Here is an 18,148-nt window from a genome sequence, read left to right as displayed (position 1 = left end):
CAGCACCCACCCTCCACCACATCCACTCCAGCCCAACTCACGAGCCTCTGTTCTGATGCCTCTCACGCTCCAAGATGCCTTCCCTGCCCTCCTCCCCACGGAGAACTCCAACGTTCCCCAGCCTTCAAGACCCAGCTCTAATCCCCTCTCACCAGCACCTGGCCGGGGTCTGGCACAGACAGGCATTCGAGCAAGAAGTGCTGTCTCCTTCCCAGAAGGCAAACTCCCTCAACACTTTATCTCCACCTCCCTCTGGGCTCAGAACTCTTTCTATCTTGGATTCGACTCGTGTAGCAGGTTGGAAAGAATTATTATCTTGACAGCTGGTGCCAGGATGCCTCTTAGGGCAAACTGCCTTTTGTCCAAGAAAAATACTTTCATGAGCTGCTCGGGGTAGATAGGGGTGAGATCCTGAGGGCTGGGTTAGCGGCAGGAGACCAGAAGAAAGCACTAGATGCTCTGTGCACATCAGGAAGGGTCCTGGGGGGTTGGGGAGTTGGGGGGTGGGGGGGAGGAGGAACCAGGGCAGGGAAACCAGGGGAGGAGGGGTGGTACCGCACCATGGCCAAGAGCTGGAACTGTTTTAGGATCAGGAATATCTGATGTTCAGTTCTTGTTTTGCTTTGTTTTGATAACAACTTTATTGAGAAATTATTCTCACACCATACAATTCGCCCATTCAAAGTGTGCAGTTCTCGGTATTTTGTTGGTTTGTTTGCCTTTGGCCGCACCACGCAGCTTGTGGGATCTTAGTTCTCTGACCAGGGATTGAACCCAGGCCCCAGCAGTGAAAGCTCGGAGTCTTAACCACTTCTGGTGTTTTCGTTTGGTTTATTGCTGCAGGTGACACTCCCTTGGTGTGCCCCAACCCTCAGGGAAGGCTGGATGCTGGGGTGATGGACATCAGGGCCTGGCAGTCCAGAGGGTAAGCTGGGCTGACCCCTCGGCTTCACACTGTAAGGCGCAGTGGGAAGAGGGACAGTGCCCACGTTTGAGTCTGTGTCACAACAGAGAGAAAGCAGCAGGATGGGAACAAGAATTTAGTGGTCGAGGACAAGAAGTGACCAGGAAAACAAAAGTCCTCCCAAGAAAAGAGAGGAATCTTGGAGAGGGCAGAGGATATGTCCTCAAGACATGGGAGGGAGACACCAGCTGAGACCTGGGTTCCAGCTGTTCATGGATCCCTCCTCTTTGAGTTCTTTCGGGACGGGTACCAAATCGAAGCCATAGTTACTGGATTCCAGTCACATTCATTTGTTAGGTTGTAACCAAACGGTTCTGCAGCTTCCCTTAATTGCACAGATAACCCCTCAATTTGCCTCCCTGCTCCAGCCCCAGGCTGGGTTTTCTCTCCTCTTGCACATGTCACTTACCCTCCCCTGGGGTCAGCACTTCAATGCTGGGGTTGAAGCTCTGGGTCTCCCAGGAGGGCCCTGGGGAAGCCGTCCGGATCTGAAAGACGTAGCGGGTAGCCGGCTTCAGGTTGGTGACAGTGACCGCAGGTGCCCCTGTCTTCACCGTCGAGTAAGTCTGCTCACTCTGACCCTGGGGAGGGACAGAGACACATGAGGCCCAGACCCAGGGCTGGCCCCATGCTCCTGGGAGAACGTGGGGGGACGGGGTAGGGAGGTGGCAGAGGTACCCTGAGGGGAGGAGCCGGGGCTGCTGGAATAACTCCACTCACCTTGGGGGGAATCACACAGCTTTCTTCCAGAAGATCCCCAGCCCCTTTCTCCACCACAACTTTCCACCTATACTCGGTAGTACCTTAACTGAGAACAGTCCCACCTCCAAGTAAGAAAAGATGCTGGCCTTCTCAGGGGTGCTAGGATGAAGGTCCCTGGGGCCTGGCAGTCTAGAGGAGGAGCTACACCTGACCCCTCAGAGGACAGAAGAAGGAAATGAGCCCTGACACCCACCCGGCCCTTGTTGGCTTTTCTTTTCACAATGTCCTGCAAGGTGTGGATTCACAGATAAGGAATTCGGATCAGAGGGGCCCCACCAAGGGCCCATTCACTGCCCGCTGCTGGGCTAGACCCTATAGGAGCCGACATCCTCCAGTCCTCACGCCAGCATTCCTATCTCCTTGTATAGGTGATGCTCCCATCAGGGAAGGGGCGGGGAGACACCTTCTCAATTCCTTTAGGTCCCGTGCTCTGTGCACTATGTCATCCTGCCCCCAACACATCCGATAATGGTGTGTGCTGGACACGCTGCCATCATTTCACCTCTGCGCACACCCCTTGATGACAGCCCCTGCCATACTCACAGCCCCCAAAGGTGCAGCTCCCCTATACCTGTGGCCCCACTTCTATGGTCCCGGTATTCAGGAATCAGGGCAGACTCTGGCCCAAGCTGGGCCAATCAGAATCTCCCTTCTGGGCGTCTGAACATACCATGGAAAGACAGTGAGGCCCTAGCTGCAGAACTTATAAGCAGGCTTGGGGAAGGGAAGGGAAAATGGGCTGCCAGCCTGGGCGGCTGCAAGGTGCTAGGAACAACCCTCCCTGCAGAGGAGGTGGGGTTGGTATGGAGAGAACTCAGAGATGAGGGGCTGATGACTCCTGCCACGCTTCTGGTCCTCAGGCTCCATGAGACGCTCCTGAAGCCTTTCAAACACAGCCCCCTTTGTACTGGCTCCTCTTTTCAAGGGTTTTTGTTCCCAGCAAATTCACACTCCCTGTGTGCCAGGGAGTGTCCACCCAGCTCAGCACTCGGGCTGTATCTATGCTCTGATCCCCGAGTGTCAGTTCAGTGAGCCCTTTCTAAGCAACTGCTGCCTGCCTGGCTCCTTCCCAGTGACCTTTGCTGTGGTCTCCTCGACGTCAGGGACCCCCAGAACCCTGTCTCAGCCGCTTCTCTCATTCAAGCCCCCCTCCCTTGGCCATCCCCTCAGGTCCTCTGGCTTCAGCTACTCTCTCTGGGTTGAAAGCCCCCAACTTCCTCTCTCTCTCTCTCACCTCACAGCTCTCCAGATTTCTCTTTTCAAAATCTGTTATCCGATTCAGCAAAGAACTCCCTGGAGTCACTGAGGAGGGAGTGAAGTTCTAACACATGTAGTGCTAAATTGAAAGCAAAGTTTTGCTTTAACAAATACAATTGGCACCAGAGTGAGAACAGTTTAACTGTAGATTACCTATCAAATTCAAAGACAATAAACTTATGCAGAAAAGAGATAGTGGATCTGGACCTAAGTCCACTTGTTAAACCACCCTTGAGCTGCAACTATAGACTGATCACAGATACAAGAAGTCAGCCAAAATCAAGAAAAAGTGTCCTAGGAGAATCAACTGGCCCTACAGAGTTTACGATAAGGAACATTGTATACTTTCTCTTAGTATTTGTAAATGATTGGTTACACAGTCTCCACATCAGTAAAATTAAAACGTGAATGCCTACATTCATTGCTGTGAGAGCTGGCTGTTAAACATTTATCAGTACATTATTTATCAGCATATTATTTATGCTGAGCTCTGGCACACCACCAGACCTGGCAACATATTCCCACAGTGGTACTTTTCCATAAAATTTGAAACAATATGTCTCTGCGTTCTTTTTCTTAAAAGGGTTGCAAACTATGCACCGAATCAGCCACAGAAAGTCTGGATCAGCCCCCAGAGGAAGCTTTTTGTCAACTGTAAACACCAGGCATTAGTGGTGAAAATGGACACGATGACGGGTTACCGAAAGAAGACCAGAGGAAAGAGCGAGAGCTGTGTGTCCACGGTGAGGGGCGGCCAGGGAGAAACTCCAGCTGGGGAGGCCGCTTAGGGGGCCAGTGGAGACGTTTAGAGACAAAGCAAAGAGGATTTACTTTGGGAGGGGCTTGTAAAGAAAGGGAAGCCGGCAGAAGAGGGGGACAGATCACAGGTGGCAATGCAACCCCAGGTCCCTCCCAGACCCAGACTCACCTTCTCGAAGTATCTGATCTCATACTCGGTGCCGTTGGCCCCTGGGGCTCCCGCGGGGATGGGTTCCCGCCACGACAGAGACACACTCTGGGGCTCCACTCGGTCCCTGCGGATCTCATCCTCCTCCCAGGGCGCTGAAAGTTGAATAATGCGAGGTTCTCTTGGGCAGGGGCAGGGGGCTGGAAGGGCAGGGGGGCGGGGGGAGCCAAATGGGGCGGGGCCAAAGGGGCTGTGGGTGGGGCAAGAGGCTCCTGAGGGGCGGGGCCTGAGGGATAGCCTCCTCATGAGGCTAGAGAAAGCTCTGACTCCACAGCTCTTGGCTTCCCTGGTTCTGAGCAGGAAAGTAGCAGGCCACGTGCTGCTTGCCCACCCCCTACACTCCAGCTTCCCTTCAGGTGGCTGGTTCTAATTCCCCCAGGCTATTTCTACACGCTCTGTGGCTTGGAGATATTAGAAAGCACAGCAGGCAGGAAGACAAGCTACTCAACTATTCTAATAGTCTGGTCAAGAGGTAATATACTCAAATAAACTAGGAATAGAAGGAAATTACCTCAATAAAATAAAGGCCATATATGAAAAGCTCCAGCTAACATCATACTCAATGGTGAAGAGCTGAGAGCTTTCTTTTGAAGATTAGGAATCTTGCCACTTCTATTCAACACAATCCTGCAAGTCCTAGACAGAGCAATTAGGCAGGAAAAAGAAATAAAAGGCTTCCAGATTGGAATGGAGGAAGTAAAATGATCTCTGTCCACAGATGACATAATCTTATATGTAGAAAACACTAAAGGTTCCACAGAAAAAACTGCTAGCAAAATTGCAGGATACAAAATCAAATCACAGAAAAGCATTCACGTTTCCACCCACTAACAACGAACAATATGAAGTGAAAATCAAGAAAGCAATCCCAGTTACTTAAGTTTATTCCTAAATATTAGAAAATAAAAAAGTCTCCTTAACAAATGGTGGTAGGAAAATTGAACACCCACATGAAAAAGAATGAAGTTGGGCCCTTAGTTTATACTACCTACTAAGATGAACTCAAAATGAATTACAGACATAAATGTAAGACCTGAAACTTAAAGAAGAAAATATAGAGGAAAAAAGCTTCATGATACTGAATTTGGCAGATTTCTTGAATATGACACAAAAAGCAAAAAGCATAGACAGCAAATGTAAAAACGACAAATGGCCCTACAAACTTAAAAACATCTGGACAATAAAGGAAACAATCAACAGACAGAACAGGCAACCTATGGAATGGGGGAAATATTTACTAACCGCATATCTGATAAGGGTTTCATGCCCAGAATATAAAAAGGACTCCTTCAATTCAACAATAACAACACCGAACCCCACAAATAACCCAATTTAAAAATGGGCAGGGACTTCCCTGGTGGTCCAGTGTTGAGAATCCACCTGCCAGTGCAGCGGACACGGGTTCGATCCCTGCTCCCGGAACACTTCACGTGCGGTGAGGACCGCCTGCCACAACTAGTGAGCATGCCCTCTGGAGTCCGCACGCCACAACTAGTGAGCATGCGCTCTGGAGTCCGCACGCCACAACTAGTGAGCATGCGCTCTGGAGTCCGCACGCCACAACTAGTGAGCATGCGCTCTGGAGTCCGCACGCCACAACTAGTGAGCATGCGCTCTGGAGTCCGCAGGCCACAACTAGTGAGCATGCGCTCTGGAGCCCCTGCTCCGCAACAAGAGAAGCCTCCACAGTGAGAAGCCTGCACGCCGCAACAGAGAGGAGTCCCTGCTCTCTTCGACCAGAGAGAGCCCGTGAACAGCAACAAAGACCCAACAGAGCCAAAAATAATAAATAGTAAATTTTTTAAAAATGGGCAGAGAACTTGAATAGACATTTCTCCAAAGATGTGCAAATGGCCAATAACCACATGAAAAGATGTTCAATATCACTAATCATCAGGGAAATGGAAGTCAAAACTATGAGATGTCACCTCGTACCTGTTAGGATCAAAAATAAACAAAAAGCCAGAAATAACAAGTGTTAGTGAGGCTGTGGAGAGACTGGAATCCTGTGTATTGTTCACCCTGTTGGTGGGAATGTAAATTAGTGCAACACTACGGAAAACATATGGAGGGTCTTTACAAAAACATAAAAACAGGATCCAACTAGAGATAATCATATTAAGTAAGTCAGAAAGAGAAAGACAAATGCCACATGATAGTGCTTACATGCGGAATCTAAAATACAACACCAATAAATCTATCTATGAAACAGAATCTCAGATATGGAAGTCAGACCGGTGGTTGCCACGGTGGGAGAGAGTCTGGAGAGCGGCAGAGTGGGAGGTTAGAGTAGCAGATGTAAGCTTGTGTATAGAGAATGGATCAACAACGAAGTCCTACTGTATAGCACAGGGAACTATCGTCAGTATCCTCCAGTAAACCACAACGGAAACGAGTACTTCTTACATGTATATAACTGAATCACTTTGCCGTAGAGCAGAAACTAACATTGTGAATCAACTAAACTTCAATGAAAATATTGATAAAAACAAAATAAAGACAGAACTACCATGTGATCTAGCAATCCCTCTTCTTTTTTTTTAAGCAATCCTTCTTCTGAGTATACAGCCCAAGGAAACAAAATCACAGTTTTGTACAGACTACTGCACTCTCATGTTCATTGCAGCATTATTGACAACAGCCAAGATACAGAAACAATCTAAGTATCTGCTGACAGGTGAATGGATAAAGACAAAATTGTATACATATATATTTAACGATATGTTATTCAGCCATTTAAAAAAAAAAAGAAATCCTGCCATTAGCAAAAACACAGATGAACCCTGAGGGCATTATGCTAAGCAAAATAAAACAGAGAGACAAATATTGCCTGATGTCACTTATACATAGAATCTAAAAAAGCCAAACTCAGAGAACAGAGAATAGATTGGATTTTTGCCAAGAGATAGGACATGGGGGAAACAGGGAGATGTTGGTCAAAGATCCAGACTTCCAATTATAAGAAGAATAAAATCTGGGGATCTAGTGTATACCATGGTGCACTTGAAAGCTGCTAAGACAGATCATCAGTGTTCACACCATGCACAAAATGTAATTATGTGAGAGGACGGATGTGTTAACTAACCTTCCCATGGCAATCATTTCACAATATACACATGCACCAAATCATCATACCTTAGAGTTACAGAGTTATATGTCAATGATGTCTCAAAAAGGCAACAAGAAAAAAAAAAAAAAAAAAGGCAGCAAGAAAAAAAAAAGCGATATAGACATACAAGGGAATACTACTCAGCTTAAAGAAAGGAAATCCCATCATATGCTATAACATGGATCAACTTTGAGGACATTATGCTGAATGAAATAAGCCAGTCACAAAGAGACAAATATTGCATGATTCCACTTCTATGTAAGCTATCTAAAGTAACTTAACTCTTAGAAGGTAGAATGTGGTTGCCAGGGTCTGGGAGGATGGGGGAAGAGGAGTTGCTGCTCAAGGAGTATAGAGTGCATTTATTTTAATAGTTTGCATTTTGCAAGATGAAAAAGTCTATAGGGGTCTGTTGTAAGATGACATGCATATAGTTAATGCTACTGTACTGTACACTAAAAATGGTTAATTTGATAAATTTCCTGTTATAAAATTTCCTGTTTTAACCATAACAAAAAAAAAAAAAAATAGTAACGCTCAGGTCATACAACCCAAAGCAATTAAATCAGTTTCTGTGAAGTGGGACTCAGGCATTACTATCTTTTTAAAAAGCTTCTCGGTGATTCCGATATGTGTTGAACAGAGGGTTTCCCAAGAGAAGACGCTAGGAAAGTGGATGGGTAAGTGGTTCCAAGGTCTTCCCTGATGGCTCAGTCGGTAAAGAATCCACCTGCAATGCAGGAGACACAGGAGACGCGGGTTCAATTCCTGGGTCGGGAAGATCCCCTGAAGGAGGGCATGACAACCCACTCCAGCATTCTTGCCTGGAGAATCCCATGGACAGAGGAGCCTGGCGGGCTACAGTCCACGTGGTCGCAGAGTCAGACATGAGCGACTAACCACACAAGTGGTTCCAAGGCTCACAAGAGGTACCCAGGAGGGAGATGGAGATCTGAAAGCCATTTGAAGGAGATCTGATGAAACTGCCCAGGGCAATCACAGAAAGGGAGAGAAGGCAAAGCTATCAGGAAACAAGCCCAAGAAATGACTGTAAGGCATAGTTCCGGCGAGGCAGAAAAGGAAAGACGACCTCAACAGAAGTAGGTTACCTTTATTCAGGCAAGGAGGGGCGACAGTCGGCCTAACGACCAGGCTGAGCGCAGAAAGGGATCAGGGAGGCTTCATACTTATAGGGAGGTTTGTGGAAGTGATAAGGGAAACGTCAATCAGGTGGGATATTTTGAGTATTCTTTTGTTGAGATGACACTTGTAGTTGGGCAGGGGGTGATAAGTCTTCTGGGCGGGTGTAGGGGGTGGTAGGTTTCCGGACAGGGGGTGATAAGTCCCAGATAGATGCAACTGGCCTGGAGCATCAGGATGGAACTAAAGTTATGCTTTGTTTTCTCCGAAGTTAGATGATTCAGCAAGGGGCCTTTGAGACTGTTGTTCTCTTTTCTAGGCCCAAAAGACTCCTTCAATGACCACACTTAAGAGGCAGGCAAAGAAAGAGAAGCTTGGGAAGGAGGAGCTAAAGAGAGGAGAGGAAAAACCAGGAACAAACGAGGCTACAGAAACCCAGGAAAAAGAACATTTAGGAAGGTTCCTGCTTGACTCTTCCTGTTGTTAGCTACTGGTCCACAAGCAAGAGCCTCAGTTTCCTTACATGTAGATAGGAAACAATAATGACCTCTTCATACTTGCTTTGAGAATTTTATGAATTAATAACATATAAAGAGCTTAGCCCTATACTTGACATAGAACAAGCACTCAATACCACGTTTACCAACAAAAGGAGATGCTGGTTGGCAGTGTCATATGCAGAGCAGACAGGTAACAAAACAATTCAAAGTACCACTGGCTTTAACAATGTGGAGGTTCTCAGTGTCTTCAGGGCATTCAGAGGAAGTAGACAGCAGGAAGTAGCCACAGGACTGGAATAGGTCAGTTTTCATTCCAACCCCAAAGAAGGGAAATGCCAAAGAATGTTCAAACATTCTTTGAATGTACAATTGCACTCATTTCATATGCTAGCAAGGTTATGCTCAAAATCCTTCAGGCTAGGTTTCAGCAGTACGTGCACCGAGAACTTTCAGATGTACAGGCTGGGTTTAGAAAAGGCAGAGGAACCGAAGATCAGATTGCCAACATTTGCTGGGTCATGTGGAAAGCAAGGGAATTCCAGAAAAACATCTACTTCTGCTTCACTGACTATGCTAAAGCCTTTGACTGTGAGAATCACAAGAAACTGGAAAACTCTTAAAGAGATGGGAATACCAGACCATCTTATCTGTCTCCTGAGAAACCTGTATTTGGGTCAAGAAGCAACAGTTAGAACCAGACATGGAACAGAATGGTTCAAAATTGGCAGAGGAGTACACCAAGGCTGTATATTGTCATCCTGCTTATTTAACTTCTGTGCAGAGTAGTCCAAAATGCTGGGCTGGATGAATCACAAGCTAGGATCAAAACTGACAGAAGAAATATCAACAACCTCAGATATGCAGATGTTACCACTCTAATGGCAGAAAGTGAAGAGGAACTAAAGAGCCTCTTGATGAGAGTGAAAGAGGGGAGTGAAAAAGCTGGCTTAAAACTCAACATTCAAAAAAAGAAGATCATGGCATCTAGTCCCATAACTTCATGGCAAATAGAAGGGGGAAAAGTGGAAACAGGGACAGATTTTGTTTTCTCGGGCTCCAAAATCGCTGTGGATGGAGACTGCAGTTATGAAATTAAAAGACACTTGCTTCTTGGAAAGAAAGCTATGACAAACAAAGACAGTATATCAAAAAGCAGAGACATCACTTTGCTGACAAAGGTCCATATAGTGAAAGCTATGGTTTTCCCAGTAGTCATGTACAGATGTGAGAGTTGGACTGTAAAGAAGGTTGAGTGCCAAAGAATTGACGCTTTCAAATTGTGGTGCTGGAGACCTGTGAGAGTCCCTTGGACTGCAAGGAGATCAAACCAGTCAATCATAAAGGAAATCAACCCTCAATATTCACTGTAAGGACTGATACTAAAGCTGAATCTCCAGTACTTTGACCACCCGATGCAAAGAGCAAACTCATTGGATTCTGATGCTGGGAAAGACTGAAGGCAAATGGAGAAGGGGTGGTAGAGGATGAGATGGTTAGATAGCACCACCACGTCCAATTCAATGGACATGAATTTGAGCAAACTTTGGGAGCTAGCGAAGGATTGAGGAGCCTGGTGTGCTGCAGTCCATGAGGTCACAAAGAGTTAGACACAACTTAGTGACTGAACAACAACAAAACAGCAGGTAGCAAGGAGTCAAGGAAATGGAGACAAGGGCGTAAGGAGCTGTTTCTGAAAAGCATATAAACATGGCTTCCAGTTTTAAATGGTCACCATCTAACAGCCCCCATTAATTGCTCTCTCTTCCAAATTCTAATTAAAACCCAAATATATGGAAAATGCAGAAATGTCACCATAAACAAGTCTTGACAGCTGATTGCCAGAATGGGAGGATGGGGAGTAGAGTGGCATATTTCCACCTATGATAAAGCCAGTGGGACTGGATTGAAAAATACAATTGTAGTGAACCCCCAGGCTATGCTGCCCACAGAGTGACATTGCCTCCCATCCTAAAAATAACTTGAAAGATCCTTTATCCTTCCTCCCACTGTCTGACCCTTTTTTTTTTTTTTTTTTAAAGCAAGGTCTTTGTCGACTGGACAATGAGCACACAGCCATCACTTCACTGCGTAGTTGCTTCCGCTGTCCCCTGAGAGGGCCTCTCAGCCTAGATACACTTGGAGATGGCAGCTCCCAGAAAAGATGCAGGCACAAAGGGAAGAGGAGTGATGAGACATCCTAGGAAGGGGTGCAACCTCTTGTAGATACAGGAGGGCAGAGATAGGAAAGAGCCAGGAATGCCATTTTTTAAAACTACATCTTCTGAATGTTATCAGATGGCCAGGATATAGAGACAGAAGAAGGTTCCATTTCAGCCCTGCAGAGTGACATTAGATGAAAGCCTGATAAACCCTGAGAATGAAGCTAAAAACAGAGCCCCAGCACCTGCTCTCCCACCATACATTTGTGATGCGGTTCAGCCAGCACCCAAGTGGGGCCAAGAGTCCAGCAGACACTGGCTGTTCAACAGCCATGCCCCACTTTCCTGGTGACCAAGCCCAGTTTTGGATTCAGGGTCTACTGTCTCCCCTCAGATGACTCGGGTTGATTCTGATTGTCCTAAAACATTCATGGGCACTCATTCCCTTTGCCAATAATTGGATCAAGGTTGGATTCATAATCCAATTCTGGCCAAGAAAAGGAGAAATCACCTAAGAGGAGGAGGGATTCTGGGAAAGGTTACTTTAAAAAAAAAAGTGTTTATGAATTTGTTACAATTTTGCTTCTGCTTTTTTAAGTTTTGGTTTTTTGGTTGCGAGGCATGGGGGATCTTAGCTCCCCAACCCAGGATGGAACCCATATCCCGTGCACTAGAATGCAAAGTCTCAACCACTACACCACCAGGGAAGTGCCTGGGAAAGCCTTCCTGCTCTTAAAAAGACACCAACAAGGAAGAAACAGTTATTTATCTGCCCTGCACAGTACGGATGTGATGTCTGGAGTGGCTATATCCATCTTGCCACCATAAGGGAGCCAGCCTAGGTTATAAGGACAGAAAACTGCAGAGAAAGAAAGAACCTGGGTCCTTGAGAGCACTGTTCAGTTGCTGAATTAACCAAGCTCCAATTTTACTCTTCTTAGATAAGCTAAGAAGTCATTTCAGTCAAAGGTCATTTGCACTGAATTGTATTGTTACTTGCGGCTGAAAGCTTCACAAACCAATCCAAAGGACAATTCATGTGTTGTGGTCTTGGTTTGGTTTTTGGGGTTTTGGGGGCTAATATCAGCTATTTCTTTGTTCAAGAATAATTAAAGAGAAAAAAAAAACTAAGAAAATGGGCATATGAAAAAACATTTCTGAATTAGCAAAAAAAAAAAAGTATTACTCTGAAAACTCAGGAGGAACAGATCTTGAAGAGTGATTAATATGACAGTTAGAAGAACAAGTAAGGAGACTGTTTGGCATCTTCAAGAAAATGAAAGAAAACACAGCCTCTTGAAATAGAAGCAGAAGGCAATGAAGGGAAAACAGATGGAGAAGAAAAAGAAACAGGATGACATGAGATAAAAGTGGAGAAGGTGAGAAACGCTTGTAGGGAAACTAAAAATGCGTTAGCAAAATTGAAATATTTAAAAGTCATTATAAGTACATGGAATCTAACAAAATCATAAGCAGAATGGGAAACTTAAACTTCTTAGTCTTTGGAACGTCAAGTAGACAGTAAGAAGGAAATAGAAAAATTGAATAATATAGTACTTAGTATATATGAGGAGAGAGAGAACACTGCAGTACAAAAAAAAGCGAAGTATGCATCGCTTCAAAGTAGCCATGGAATAGTTAAAATGGTCACCATATCTTAACCCACAAAGAAAACTCCACCAGCTCCTTTAAAATGTAAACATTGCAGGGAATTCCCTGGCAGTCCAGTGGTTAGGGCTTGGTGCTTTCACTGCCAGGGCCTGGGTTCAAACCCTACTTGGGGAATTAAGATCCCACAAACCGTGCAGCAAAAAATAAAATAAAAATGTAAACACTGTACAAATCTCCTTCTCTAAACATGAAGCAGTAAAATCAGAAACAAAAACAACAAAATAAGTCATCCAGAAGTTAAAATACATTCTCCAAAACACTTTTAGTCAAAATGACAATACTAGAAGAAAACATAGGTACAAATCTTTACTACCTTGATTTAGGCAATGATGTCTTAGATGTGAAACCAAAAGCAGAAGCAACTTGAAAAAATAAACTGGACTTCATCAAAATTTAAAATGTTGAGTTTCAAAGGATGGTACTAAGAAAGTGAAGGACAGGGAATCCCCTGATGATCCAATGGTTAGAACTCCATACTTTTACTGCCAAGGGCTCAGACAAAAAAAGAAAGTGGAAGACAACTAGTTGCCAGAGGCAGGGGGTGAGAGGTGGACAAAATGGGTGAAGGTGGTCAAACTGGACAAGTTTACTGTTATAAAATAAATAAGTCCTGGAAATGTAATGTACAGGGTGGTAACCAGTGCGGTGATTACAATTAAAAATACTATATTGTATATTTGAAAATTGCTGAGAGTAGGCCTTAAAAGTTCTCATCATAAGAAAAACAATTCATAACTGTGTGTGGTTATGGACAGTTATGGATGCTCTAGACTTATTGTGGTGGTAACTCTACAGTATATACAAGTATCAAATCATTATGTTGTACACCTAAAATTAAAGTTATATGCCTCAATTGCCAAAAAGAAAGTAGGTGACAATCCACAGAGCAAATACTTGCAAATCATGTGTATGATGGTTCTTATGTATGGAATTGTGTTCCCTCAAAAAGATATGTTGAGGCCCTAACGCCCAGTACCTCTAGAATGTGACTTTATTTGGAAATATGGTCTTCACAGAGGTAATCAAGTTAACGTGAAGTCATTTAGGTGGGACTTATCCAGTGTGACTGGTGTCCTTCTGAAAGGGAGGAAGTTCAGACACAGAGGCAGGCACTGATGGAGGGGAGATGACATGAAGACATATGTGGAAAAGAAGGCCATGTGACTGGAGTGATGCATCTGTGAACCAAGGAAGGCCAAGGACTGCCAGCTAATTCCAAGGGCTGGAAGGAAGGAACCCTTCTCCCCTGCAACAGTCACACAGAGCATGGCCCTGCTGACACCGTGATTTCAAACTTCTCGCTTCCAGAAGTGTGAACCAATAAGTTTGTTTTAAGCCATCCAACTTTTAGAAATTTGTTACAGCAATCCGAGGAAGTAATACAAAGGTATCCAGAATATATGGATATATTAAACAAACAAACAAAAAAAAAAAAACAACTCTTATAACTCAATGACGAAAAGAAAACCCAGCACATTGAAAAGAGGTTCAACATCCGTAGTCATTACAGAAAAATAAACTGAAACCCCAGTGAGGTAGCACTTCACATCGACTAGGATGGCTGTAATCAGCAAGACAAGCAAGTGTTGGTGAGGATGTGGAGAAACTGGAACCTTTGTACATTGCTGGTGGGAATGTAAAATGGTACAGTTGCTTTGGAAGACAGTTTGGCATGCCTCAAAAAGTTAAGCAGCTCCTCAGAAAGATTTTTTCAAAGTTTCCATATATATTGCTCTATGCAGGCTGCCATAACAAGATACTACAGACTGGGTAGCTTAAATAACAAAAATTTATTTTCTTACAGTTCTAAAGACTAGAAATTCCAGATGATGCTCGCAGATTCATATTTGTATTCTGGTAAGGGTTCTCTTCCTGACTTGCTCCCAGCCACCTTCTTGCTGTATCCTCACCTGTCCTTTCCCCTGTGTATGGATAAAGGGCATAAATGAGTTCTGGTGTGTGTTCCTCTTCTTGGAAGGACACCTTGTAAGTCCCTGGGATTCAGGCCTCTCCCTTATGATCTCACTGTTGTTGTTCAGTTGCTAGTTCAGTTCAGTTCAGTTCAGTTGCTCAGTCATGTCCGACTCTTTGCGACCCCATGAATCACAGCACGCCAGGCCTCCCTGTCCATCACCAACTCCCAGAGTCTACCCAAACCCATGTCCATCGAGTTGGTGATGCCATCCAGCCATCTCATCCTCTGTCGTCCCCTTCTCCTCCTGCCCTCAATCTCTCCCAACATCAGGGGCTTTTCCAAAGAGTCAACTCTTCGCATGAGGTGGCCAAAGTACTGGAGTTTCAGCTTCAGCATCAGTCCTTCCAATGAACACCCAGGATTGATCTCCTTTAGGATGGACTGGTTGGATCTCCTTGCAGTCCAAGGGTCTCTCAAGAGTCTTCTCCAACACCACAGTTCAAAAGCATCAATTTTTCGGCGCTCAGCTTTCTTCACAGTCCAACTCCCACATCCATACATGACCACTGGAAAAACCATAGCCTTGACCAGACAGACCTTTGTTGGCAAAGTAATGTCTCTGCTTCTTAAATATGCTGTCTAGGTTGGTCATAACTTTCCTTCCAAGGAGTAAGTGTCTTTTAATTTCATGACTGCAATCACCATCTCCAGTGATTTTGGAACCCCAAAAAATAAAGTCAGCCACTGTTTCCACTGTTTCCCCATCTCTTTCCCATGAAGTGATGGGACCATGATCTTAGTTTTCTTACTGTAGAGCTTTAAGCCAACTTTTTCACTCTCCTCTTTCACTTTCATCAAGAGGCTTTTTAGTTCCTCTCACTTTCTGCCATAAGAGTGGTGTCATCTGAATATCTGAGGTTATTGATATTTCTCCCAGCAATCTTGACTCCAGCTTGTGCTTCTTCCAGCCCAGCGTTTCTCATGATGTACTCTGCATATAAGTTAAATAAGCAGGGTGACAATATACAGCCTTGATGTACTCCTTTTCCTATTTGGAACCAGTCTGTTGTACCATGTCCAGTTCTAACTGTTGCTTCCTGACCTGCATATAGGTTTCTCAAGAGCCAGGTCAGGTGGTCTGGTATGCCCATCTCTTTCAGAATTTTCCACAGTTTATTGTGATCCACACAGTCAAAGGCTCTGGCATAGTCAATAAAGCAGAAATAGATGTTTTTTTGGAACTCTCTTGCTTTTTCGATGACCCAGCGGATGTTGGCAATTTGATCTCTGGTTCCTCTGCCTTTTCTAAAACCAGCTTGAACATCTGGAAGTTCACGGTTCACATATTGCTGAAGCCTGGCTTGGAGAATTTTGAGCATTACTTGACTAGCATGTGAGATGAGTGCAATTGTGCGGTAGTTTAGAGCATTCTTTGGGACAGGAATGAAAACTGACCTTTTCCAGTCCTGTGGCCACTGCTGAGTTTTCCAAATTTGCTGGCATATTGAGTGCAGCACTTTCACAGGATCATCTTTCAGCATTTGAAATAGCTCAACTGGAATTCCATCACTTCCACTAGCTTTGTTCATAGTGATGCTTTCCAAGGCCCACCTGACTTCACATTCCAGGATGTCTGGCTCTAGGTGAGTGATCACACCATTGTGATTATCTGGGTCGTGAAGATCTTTTTTGTACAGTTCCTCTGTGTATTCTTGCCACCTCTTCTTAATATCTTCTGCTTCTGTTAGGTCCATACCATTTCTGTCCTTTATTGAACCCATCTTTGCATGAAATGTTCCCTTGGTATCTCTAATTTTCTTGAAGAGATCTCTAGTCTTTCCCATTCTGTTGTTTTCCTCTATTTCTTTGCACTGATCGCTGAGGAAGGCTTTCTTATCTCTCCTTGCTCTTCTTTGGAACTCTGCATTCAAATGGGAATATCTTTCCTTTTCTCTTCTCTTCTCTTCACAGCTATTTGTAAGGCCTCCTCAGACAACCATTTTGCCTTTTTGCATTTCTTTTCCATGAGGATGGTCCTGATCCCTGTCTCCTGTACAATGTCACGAACCTCCATCCATAGTTCATCAGGCACTCTATCAGATCTAGTCCCTTAAATCTATTTCTCACTTCCACTGTATAGTCATAAGGGATTTGATTTAGGTAATACTTGAATGGTCTAGTGGTTTTCCCTACTTTCTTCAATTTAAGTCTGAATTTGGCAATAAGGAGTTCATGATCTGAGCCACAGTCAGCTCCCCGTCTTGTTTTTGCTGACTGTATAGAGCTTCTCCATCTTTGGCTGCAAAGAATATAATCAATCTGATTTCGGTGTTGACCATCTGGTGATGTCCATGTGTAGAGTCTTCTCTTGTGTTGTTGGAAGAGCGTGTTTGCTATGACCAATGCGTTCTCTTGGCAAAACTCTATTAGCCTTTGCCCTGCTTCATTCTGTACTTCAAGGCCAAATTTGCCTGTTACTCCAGGTGTTTCTTGACTTCGTACTTTTGCATTCCAGTCCCCTATAATGAAAAGGACATCTTTTTGGCGTGTTAGTTCTAAAAGGTCTTTTAGGTCTTCATAGAACCATTCAACTTCAGCTTCTTCAGCGTTACTGATTGGGGCATAGGCTTGGATTACCATGATATTGAATGGTTTGCCTTGGAAACGAACAAAGATCATTCTGTCATTTTTGAGATTGCATCCAAGTACTGCACTTTGGACTCTTTTGTTGACCATGATGGCTAATCCATTTCTTCTAGGGGATTCCTGCCCACAGTAGTAGATATAATGGTCATTCTGAGTTAAATTCACCCATTCCAGTCCATTTTAGTTTGCTGATTCCTAGAATATTGACGTTCACTCTTGCCATCTCCTGTTTGGCCACTTCCAATTTGCCTTGATTCATGGACTTAACATTCCAGGTTCCTATGCAATATTGCTCTTTACAGCATCAGACCTTGCTTCTATCACCAGTCACATCCACAATTGGGTAGTGTTTTTGCTTTGGCTCCATCCCTTCATTCTTTCTGGAGTTATTTCTCCACTGATCTCCAGTAGCAGATTGGGCACCTACTGACCTGGGGAGTTCCTCTTTCAGTATCCTATCATTTTGCCTTTTCATACTGTTCATGGGGTTCTCAAGGCAAGAATACTGAAGTGGTTTGCCATTCCCTTCTCCAGTGGACCACATTCTGTCAGACCTCTCCACCATGACCCGGCCGTCTTGGGTGGCCCCACACGGCATGGCTTAGTTTCACTGAGTTAGACAGGACTGTGGTCCGTGTGATCAGATTGGCTAGTTGTCTGTGATTATGGTTTCAGGGTGTCTGCCCTCTGATGCCCTCTCGCAACACCACCGTCTTACTTGGGTTTCTCTTACCTTGGACGTGGGGTATCTCTTCACGGCTGCTCCAGCAAAGCGCAGCCGCTGCTCCTTACCTTAGACGAGGGGTATCTCCTCACGGCCGCCCCTCCTGACCTTGAACGTGGAGCAGCTCCTCTCGGCCCTCCTGCGCCCACGCAGCTGCCGCTCCTTGGATGTGGGGCTGCTCCTCTCGGCCGCCGCCCCTGACCTCGGGCGTGGGGTAGCTCATCTCAGTCACAGCCCCTGACCTTGGGCGAGGGGTAGCTCCTCACAGCCATGCTTCTGCGCAGTCTGTCGCAGCCGGAGTTGCTAAGCCATGTCCAACTTTTTGCGACCCCAT

At 44.9% G+C, this 18,148-nt stretch overlaps 1 protein-coding gene across 1 annotated transcript in view; it reads right to left on the bottom strand.

Moving 5' to 3' along the window:
* EPHA10 (EPH receptor A10) overlaps positions 1 to 18,148 on the bottom strand; it is a 45,334-nt gene that overhangs the window by 12,489 nt on the left and 14,697 nt on the right. Inside the window, exons 6-7 of the mRNA XM_061122345.1 lie at positions 3,912 to 4,045; positions 1,374 to 1,545 (exon numbers count right to left, since the gene is read on the bottom strand). Coding sequence (XP_060978328.1) covers positions 1,374 to 1,545; positions 3,912 to 4,045 — 306 coding nt within the window. The remainder of the gene's footprint in view (positions 1 to 1,373; positions 1,546 to 3,911; positions 4,046 to 18,148) is intronic.

The sequence above is a fragment of the Dama dama genome, chromosome 20, assembly GCF_033118175.1.
Source record: "Dama dama isolate Ldn47 chromosome 20, ASM3311817v1, whole genome shotgun sequence".
Lineage (NCBI taxonomy): Eukaryota > Metazoa > Chordata > Mammalia > Artiodactyla > Cervidae > Dama > Dama dama.
This window is presented reverse-complemented; position numbering and strand designations above follow the sequence as displayed.